The following is a 9,502-nucleotide window of genomic DNA, read 5'->3' as shown; positions in this document are numbered from 1 at the left end:
ATTTTACCCACAGTAGAGGTGAAGCTTACTGGCCTATAATTTCCGAGTTCAGTTTTTGTCCCCTTTTTGAATATTGGCACCGCATTTGCTATACGCCAGTCCTGTGGTATAGACCCTGTTATTGTGGAGTCTTTAAAGATTAAAAATAATGGTCTATCAATGACTGTACTTAGTTCCTGCAGTACTCAGGGGTGGATCCCATCCGGGCCCGGAGATTTGTCCATTTTAGTGATTTTTAGACGCCGCCGTACTTCCTGCTGGGTTAAGCAGGTGACATTTAATGGGGAATTTTTGTTATCACTGATCATATTGTCGCTATGGGATTTTTTTGTGTTAATACTGATGAAAAAAGTCATTTAGCATATTGGCTTTTTCCTCATCCTCATCCACCATTTCCCCCAGACTATTTTTAAGGGGGCCAACACTTTCATTTTTTAGTTTCTTACTATTTATGTAGTTAAAGAATATTTTGGGATTATTTTTACTCTCTCTGGCAATGAGTCTCTCTGTCTCAATCTTTGCTGCCTTGATTTGCTTTTTACAGAATTTATTTAATTTTCTGTATTTATTTAATGCCTCCTCACTACCTACTTCCTTTAATTCTCTAAATGCTTTCTTTTTGTCCCTTATTGCGCCCCTTACAGCTCTATTTAGCCATATTGGTTTCCTCCTATTTCTAGTATGTTTATTCCCATACGGTATATACTGTGCACAGGTCCTATCCAGGATGCTAATAAACGTCTCCCATTTTCTTTGTGTATTTTTATGTCTCAGGATTAGTGTTGAGCGATACCGTCCGATACTTGAAAGTATCGGTATCGGAAAGTATCGGCCGATACCGGCAAAGTATCGGATCTCACCTATTCCGATACCCATGCAAGTCAATGGGACACCAAGTATCGGACAGTATCCTGATGGTTCCCAGGGTCTGAAGGAGAGGAAACTCTCCTTCAGGCCCTGGGATCCATATTACTGTGTAAAATAAACAATTAAAATAAAAAATATTGATATACTCACCTGTCCGGAGGCCCCTGGACATCACCGCTGGTAACCGGCAGCCTTCTTTGCTTAAAATGAGCGCGTTCAGCACCTTCCATGACGTCACGGCTTCTGGTTGGTCGTGTGCCGCTCATGTGACCACCAGGCGACCAATCACAAGCCGTGACATCATTCTCAGGTCCTAAATTCTTAGGAATTTTTATCCATATTGTCTATGGAGACAATAACATTTCCCAGTGAATGCAAAAATGAAAAATTCATCAAAAACGCTGCGTGTGAACATAGCTCAAGTGGTGGAGGAACATTTTTGTTTTGGGTTATTTATTTTGCCTAATATACAAGTCGTTACCCTGGAAAGGATGTACCTCAACATATTTCCCAGGAAAATCCATTTTGGTTTCATTTTTGTATGTTTTAATGTGCGCCTGTAAAAGTGGCGTAATACTCTGACAACATTGTTCAGAACAGTGACCTGGGAGTCAGAAATGCTTCTAGGGGTCTTCCCCATTATGTTCCCGTGTAATTTGAGAACTGTTCCCATAGATTTCTGATTCCCGGAAAAAACCTCCGGGGGGAGGGGGGGTGTCACGGCAAAAAACCTCAGGTTTCCTAGGCTTATATTGGGCTCGTTGCTCATGTTGAGCACCCAAGCATTCCAATCTGCTCGACCCGAGCAACAAGCACCCGAGCATTTTCTGCTCGCTCATCAGTAGTCCTAATATTTCCGGTACCTGAAAAAAACGGTACCGGAGATGTCAGTGACATATACATTTATTACAGTAATGTAATGGTAAACCCACATGTAAGGGTAAACCTCAAACCCTACAGAATCCCCGAACCACACCAGGAGATAATCTGCAAGGAGGTGAAGAGAATGCTGGACCCCGGGGTGATAGAGGAATCAAGAAGTGGCTGGTCAAGTCCTCGTCCTCGTATCGAAGCCCAATGGCGAGTAGCGATTTTGTAATGACTACTGCAGGCTCAATGAGGTGTCCAGTGTTGACGCGTACCCAATGTCCGGCATGGACGAACTCAAATGGGATGTTATATACCTGGTAACGAGAATCAGGCAGTGTCTCTTGGGAGAAGCAGGAACTCCAACTGTGCGGGTCAACTGCAGGGAAAGGACTCATATGGACTGTGTTTTCTTTGTTTTACCTTTATGCCAGCAAGGCTCGGTTTATTTTGCTGAACCCACCAAGGTTTATGCTATCCACAATAAACCAGCAGGTGATCGTCTACCAGAATGTTTCCTCTGTCTACCTGGGAAAGCAGCTGAGCGTGTCAACCCCTCACAACATGTACAGAAAGCTGCACACACACTGTACTAATTGTATATGTCACTGACATCTATCTATTCTATGTGTGTTATAAATATATTTTTATATCTTTATTTTTATATAGCGCTCACATATTCCGCAGCGCTTTACAGGTTTGCACACATTATCGTCACTGTCCCTGTTACAGTCTGTTACAATCTAAATTCCCTATCAGTATGTCTTTGGAATGTGGGAGGAAACTGGAGTACCCGGAGGAAACCCATGCAAACACGGAGAGAACATACAAACTCTTTGCAGATGTTGTCCTTAGTGGGGCTTGAACCCAGGACTCCAGCGCTGCAAGGCTGCTGTGCTATCCACTGCGCCACCGCGCTGTGTGTATAACCCATATATCTGTATCTATGTGTGTAATCCATCTCTTCTAGACTGTCGGGTCCCAGTGTCATTTTAGAGTACGTGGCTGCTGAATTACCGGCTTTTCTTCTATCTATATAATATTTATACATATATCTGTGTGTGTCACTGACATCTATATATCTATGTGTATACTGTATATCTATTCTAACCTGTCACTCTATGATTTTACTGTATGCAGCACATGAATTGCCGGCTTTTTATCTATCTATCTATTTATCATCTACTTTAAAATACTTTAGTGGCAACACAATTATTACCGATCACGAATCCGAATGTGCCACATTTGTGCCGAATTTGTGTTTGTCGATCGTTTTACAAACATATTAGCACATGTCCTGTCATCACTTCTATCATGGAAATGCCCCTTTGACTAACGTTATCATCCATCCAATAGACTGTATGAGGACATGAGGTCCTGGTGATGGTCGGCCTGGAATCACATGATCACACAAATCCCAGAACACTGCCCCCTATCAGTGGAAATGTGAGAAAATCCAATAATGACACCAAATGCTTGAAGACTTTATCCTGAGCATCAGATTATATAGTTCAATGTATCTTTATAGAGAGAATGAGAAGATAAAAGAAACTGTCAGAAAAGAGTAAATGTGTTATAATGTCATATGATGAGAATTGGAAATGGGAAAAGCTCAGCCAAACCTCTGTAACCACCGGCTGTAATCTAACACCTGGAAATTGCCAGGATGTTATTTCATTCATCCCTATTTCTGCCTCCATCATTATCAGCTGCTTTATAAGAGGCCGATAGTGAGAGAAAAAGTATTGGTTATTCCGCTGCATTGTGACATCATCTCTTACCTTATATGGAAGCGGGCAGTGATGTCACACAGGTGAGTGATGATGTCACAATAGAGCGGAACCTTAAAAACCCTCGGTTCCATCTCACTGGCTCAGACTTGGTATATGTCTGTCTCCTGACAACACTGTACCTAGATCTTCTCCTTGTGAGATTAGCGCTTTACTTGCGATTTACTTGTGGAATAGCGAAACTGTATTAGAGGATACTTCTGGATTTTCCTGAAGATCACTGACTGAGGACTTCTACATCTGGAGGTAAATCTGTTTTGTGTTGTTATTTATGAAACTATTATTATTTATTGTTATAGCGCCATTTTTTCCATGGCGTTTTACATGTGAGGCGGGGTATACATAATAAAAACAAGTACAATAGTCTTGAACAATACAAGTCACAACTGGTACAGGAGGAGTGAGGACCCTGCCCGCGAGGGCTCACAATCTACAAGGGATGGGTGAGAATACAGTAGGCGAGGATAGAGCTGGTCATGCAGCGGTTTGGTCGATCGGTGGTTACTGCAGGTTGTAGGCTTGTCGGAAGAGGTGGGTCTTCAGGTTCTAACTAGAAGCTTTCTTCTCATTATTTTTTCATGTATTCTTGAATTTTGTATGAAAACACTTTTTGCGTTTGTTGCCATTTTCTGACACCCGTAGCGGTTTCTTTTTTCGTGATTTGGGGTTGGGTGAAGGATTATTTTTTGCACCCTGAGCTGTCGTTTTTACTGATACCATGATGGGGAACATGCGATGTTTTGATGAGTAACTCGTCCGGCACAAATCACGGCACAATACAACAGAAAAAACATTTTCATGAATATTTTTATTTACAATTCATGAAACAAATCCAGTCCTCAGTGGCCGGATATAAGAGTAGGAATGGCCGCGAGAAAACCAGGGAGCAAATATCAGTGTCCAGCAATTTACAGGGGGAGGAGGGGAGATTTCCTTTATTAATAAATAGTAGTAATAATAATGGCAGCCAGCGCTCTACCTGTATGGGGCAGGGCGGGCTGCACCAGGGATTATAGCACTGTGTAATATGGCTCCAATGTTATCTTCTCCCCTTCAGATCTCCCTCCTGACTCTGTCTGGTCCAGGACCACAGAGGGGACGTCAGCTCCTGGCTGTCTGGTCCAGGACCACAGAGGGGACATCAGTCACCACCTACATAAGCTGAGAAGAGAACATCAGCGTGCACAGGACCCCGCAGAGCCGGACATCTGTAGAGTGAGTATAATGGCTGCCGCCAGGGTCCATCTTCTTACACTAATTAGATAAGTGGAGGAGGCCGGACCACGGCTGTCAGCACCGACCACTGAGTTAGGCCAGAATTGCACCTGACAACCTCCCGCATTTAACCACTATCATTCGGCTACTTGTTGGCTGATTGTCGGGTGTCTGGTGCCATTAAGGCAGTTCTTACTGCTGGAAAATACTGACCAAATACTGAGCATGTGAACATGGCCTAAAGCTGAAAATTATTTGGTTTAGATCTGAAATAAAACTTGTGTCAGAGTATAATGTAGCCCCCCCCTCATAAAATATGTAGCTCCCCTCATAAAATATAATGCAGCCCCCTCATAGAGTATAATGCATCCCCTCCCATAGAGTATAATGTAGCCCCCTTAAATAAAATAATGTAGCCCCCTCGTAGAATATAATGCAGCCCTCAAATAGAATAATGCAGCCCCCTCATAGAGTAAAATGCAGCCCCTTCATAGGGTATAATGCAGTCCCCTTAAAGAATATAATGTAGCCCCCTCAAATACTATATTGCAGCCCCCCATAGAGTAAAATGCTGCCCCTTCATAGGGTATAATGCAAACTCCCATAGAATATAATGTAGCCCCCTCATATAATATAATGCAGCCCCTCCATAGAATATAATGTAGCCTCTCCATAGAATATAATACAGCCCCACAGTCCTACAGTCTTATGGCCACCAGTACTAACTGATATATATATATATATATATATATATATATATATATATATATATATCCCACAATCCTCACCTCTCCTCCTCATTCCCCCGCGGTTCCAGACTCTGCTCCAGTCTCAGCAGCTGCACTGCCATCTGCCCGGCACACAGTATGAGGTGACGTCATCACGCACCGGCTGTGGCAGAGGCAGAGGGCAATAATGGAGCAGGGAGTATCATCTGATGCCCTCTCCTCTATTATTGCACCTATGATGCCGATACAGTTGAATGCGGCACATGCTGGGGGCAGCAGCGGTGGAGCAGCAGGCGACAGGAGGAAGGAGACGACTGCTGCGGCTAAAGCCTGTGCCCGCTGCTAAAGAGAAATTAATATTCACTGCTCCCCACGCCCATGGCCAGTCCGACCTGGGCTCTACACACAGAACTGAGGAATAAAATGGTAAAACTCATCTGTTCCTTATACTACAGGTGGAATAATTCTCTACTGCTGGAAGGTTCTCAAAGTTTTACTTGTTGAGCGTTGAAAACTCCAAGTGTAAACTTTGTTCTGGATTAGGAATCTTATTTCCATCGGGAATTCACCAGATATTACTGTAAGTATTCTGAGGTCATAACAAACATTTCCTGCCTAAAAATAAAAGAATAAAATCTGACCGATCTATTGTTCCTTTTAGGGTTGATAAACGACTACAGAGCTGAAATCTTGACAAGAAGATCCCTGTCGATTACTAAGATCCCAGCTGAATTCTGTAGCACTACTAGTGACATCACATTTCTTGGATTTACAAGAAGAGTAAAGTAGTTAGAAGGTAACGATACTTTTCTGTAACATTTAAGTCTAAGTTGCAATGTGTGAACATGATGTGAGGAATAGCGCCATTTCCGGCCATTATATGGCTTGTATGGTATTTTGTATTGTTCTACAATTTTCACCCTACAGTCACTATCTCTAATTTGCATTTGTCTTTGAATCAGTGTCTCCCGCAAAAAAAGTATTTTACCTCTTACCTTAGGTAGCACAGAGCCATGGAGGAAATTATATATCAGTACTGAGCATTGTAGCTGTGAATCCAGCTCTGGTATAAGCTAATGTACCTGCTAGAATCCTGCAGGACAATGATTCTGTGCTTCCTCCTGGCAGTGCTCCTCCTCTGCCTCCTAACTTGTGAAATCTCTGTGCAGAGCAAGACGGATTACAGGAGGTTATTCAGAGTTAATGAGCTCAGGAGACGGGAAAGTGGAGGAATTGACCCATAAGAATAGATTAAAGACGATTTCTCTGATATCATATGTTACAAAGTTTCTTATAATCACTTATACTAGTGATTTATACAATTTGTTGCCGGGCAGTTCCCATGTAAACACTTTCTCGATGTTTTGCGGCTTCATCTTCTCGTCCTTCCATACTACTTATGGTCACTACTTTTTGGCTTTTGCTGTTTATTGTCCTATAACTTTTTTCCATTTGTGGATTATTCTGCAGGACTTCTCGCACACTGAGTGACTTCTGCGTGTTGCTCTGCGCTGTGAGATCTGCGACTATTGTGCGCCGGAAGAGCACGTTACTGAACACTTTTGAGGAGAAACCATGAGTTCTCGGGAATTGAGGCAGCTGATCATGGACAACATTGCATGGATGAACCGGCCAGAAAACCGAAGTAAGTGAACCTTTACAATGTAAGGGGTGTGTGTGGGGGGATTATACCGGGGTCTTTTTGTCGTCACCCCAGTAACAACAGGTTCCACTCTCTAGTTCTTTCCATAAGAGGAGTTAGAAATATTTCTGCCTGTATACTGGGGACAATGTTAGACGGGGAACTAAACTAATAACTCTGGGTATTGTAGTAGTGACGATCGGTGGGGTCCGGACCCTCAGACCAGCACACATCGCTCACAACAGGGGTCAACGTGCTTAGATTATTCTTGGGTGTGTGCAGAGCGGTGTCCCGGCCCAGTAAAAATTTATAGAGAAATAATAGAAAGATAATAGATAGATAATAGATGATAGACACATTTGTACCTGTCATTTATGATATTTTCTGTCATTATAATACATGAGTTTTTCCCTTCAGATCAGAGCCCTGTGATCGGAAGACTCAGGTCGTCTCAGACAAGAGGAGGAAGGATTGAAGATGACAGAGATTATTTACCTTCTCCAGAGAGAAGAAGAAGAGTTAGAGACCCATCCAGGCGCTCAGTACGAGAGGAGACCAGACACAGGAGCCGTTCGCCACATAGGCCGCTACCTGACCGTCCCATCTCTCCTGAGCCTTTACCACCGACCACGCGCCCTGACAATCTCAGGCCTGCGGAGGCTTTACCACCGACCACGCTCCCTGACAATCTCAGGCCTGCGGAAGCTTTACCACCGACCACGCTCCCTGACAATCTCAGGCCTGCGGAGGCTTTACCACCGACCACGCTCCCTGACCGTCACAGTTCTGCTGATGCGTCACTACCGAGCAGCAGCAATAACAGGAGTGGTGGAAATGAAGCGGCAACCACCTCCGGGGCCGATCCTCAGCCAAATTTTATTCCACCATCCGTGGGCACAGATGCTGAGAATCAGGCCGGATTAGATTCAGTTGAGGATACAACCCCACCGCAGGCTGCACCCCTGCGGAGGAGAGGACGGCGGAGAGGAATGACAAGGATACGGCAAATAGAACGCCTTCCTACCAGGAGCGCCACAGGCCAGGAGGAGATTCCTTCTTGTGCCATATGCCTAGGTGATTATGAAGTAGGTGAGCAGCTTATTGTGCTGCCCTGCCGACATCTTTTTCATCAGAGCTGCATTACACCATGGCTCCGCCAAAACCGCTACTGTCCTTACTGCCGCCAAAACTGTTTCCAACAGAACAGACAGAGAAGAGCATAAATCCCAACATGTGCTCGTGTATCCATCCCCAATATATATTTATTTCCTTTATTAATGATTTTTACTAAATAAAATGTATATGTTTTTTATACTTATGAAGTCAGCACTCCATTTTTTCAGTTTTCTATGTTACCAGGAGTTTCTTCGTGTACGGCCATATTGATACATTTATAGAGGAACAGTCACACGATGCAACTACTTTTTACCTATTTATGCATCATTTCCGGAATTTTCTAAACTACATCAGTGATATGTCCGCCACTGCATTACAGAATCCATTTAGCTCTAGTGGTCCCCATACTTGCCATTATCCGTTCTGCAATTTCTGGGGCAACACCTCTATTAAATCTGTGGACAGTTTGCTCCAATTACAAAACAAGCACTAAATCTATTGTACTACTTCTAATCTGATTTACTATGCTGCACGTGAGTGTCCATATATATGGGGCTGCATTACACTATAGAGGCTGCCTATGGGGGTGCATTATATTAGGGGCTGCATTACACTATAGAGGCTGCCTATGGGGGTGCATTATATTAGGGGCTGCATTATACTATAGAGGCTGCCTATGGGGGTGCATTATATTAGGGGCTGCATTACACTATAGAGGCTGCCTATGGGGGTGCATTATATTAGGGGCTGCATTATACTATAGAGGCTGCGTTATACTATAGAGGCTGCCTATGGGGGAGCATTATATTACATTATACTAGGGGGTGCATTATATTATAGAAGCTGCCTTTGGAGGTGCATTATATTAGGGGCTGAATTATACTATAGAGGCTGCCTGTGGCGGTGCATTATATTATAGAGGCTGCCTATGGGATGCATTATACTATAAAGGCTGCGTTTGGGGCTGCATTATACTATAAAGGCTGCCTGTGGGGGTGCATTATACTATAGAGGCTGCCTATGGGCCTACATTATACTATAGAGGCTGCCTATGGGGGGGGGCATTATATTAGGGGCTGCCTTACACTATAGAGTCTGCATTATACTATAGAGTCTGCCTATGGGGGATGCATTATACTACTGAGTCGGCCTATGGGGGTGCATTATACTATAGAGTCTGCCTATAGAGGCTGCCTATGGCGGGTGCATTATGCTATAGAGGGTGCCTATGGGGGTGCATTATATTAGGGGCTGCATTATACTATAGTCTCCTTATG

The 9,502-nt window shown here is 43.6% G+C and overlaps 1 protein-coding gene across 3 annotated transcripts; it reads left to right on the top strand.

Annotated features, from left to right (window-relative positions):
• The first annotated feature begins 3,622 nt into the window (after positions 1-3,622).
• LOC143790643 (uncharacterized) lies at positions 3,623-8,423 on the top strand. 3 transcript variants are annotated; one of them, XR_013219760.1, is made up of 6 exons: positions 3,623-3,770; positions 4,582-4,739; positions 5,923-6,047; positions 6,129-6,263; positions 6,938-7,112; positions 7,514-8,423. XR_013219760.1 is itself a non-coding variant. In XM_077279153.1 (6 exons), exons 5-6 carry the CDS (start codon positions 7,043-7,045, stop codon positions 8,330-8,332), a joined length of 876 nt encoding a protein of 291 aa, XP_077135268.1. In that variant the 5' UTR covers positions 3,623-3,770; positions 4,582-4,739; positions 5,923-6,047; positions 6,129-6,263; positions 6,938-7,042; the 3' UTR covers positions 8,333-8,423. The 3 variants fall into 3 exon arrangements, 2 of the variants coding, with proteins under 2 accessions (XP_077135268.1, XP_077135269.1); XM_077279153.1 differs by having other exon boundaries at positions 7,527-8,423; XM_077279154.1 differs by lacking the exon at positions 3,623-3,770 and adding an exon at positions 3,805-4,055 and having other exon boundaries at positions 7,527-8,423.
• The last annotated feature ends 1,079 nt before the right edge of the window (positions 8,424-9,502 follow it).

The sequence above is a fragment of the Ranitomeya variabilis genome, unplaced genomic scaffold, assembly GCF_051348905.1.
Source record: "Ranitomeya variabilis isolate aRanVar5 unplaced genomic scaffold, aRanVar5.hap1 Scaffold_500, whole genome shotgun sequence".
Lineage (NCBI taxonomy): Eukaryota > Metazoa > Chordata > Amphibia > Anura > Dendrobatidae > Ranitomeya > Ranitomeya variabilis.
This window is presented reverse-complemented; position numbering and strand designations above follow the sequence as displayed.

Coding starts and splice junctions, on each gene's coding strand:
- LOC143790643 (XM_077279153.1), top strand. CDS start 7,043: ATGAGTTCTCGGGAATTGAGGCAGCTGATCATGGACAACATTGCATGG. Junction 7,113..7,526: donor GAACCGGCCAGAAAACCGAA/GTAAGTGAACCT, acceptor TTTTCCCTTCAG/ATCAGAGCCCTGTGATCGGA.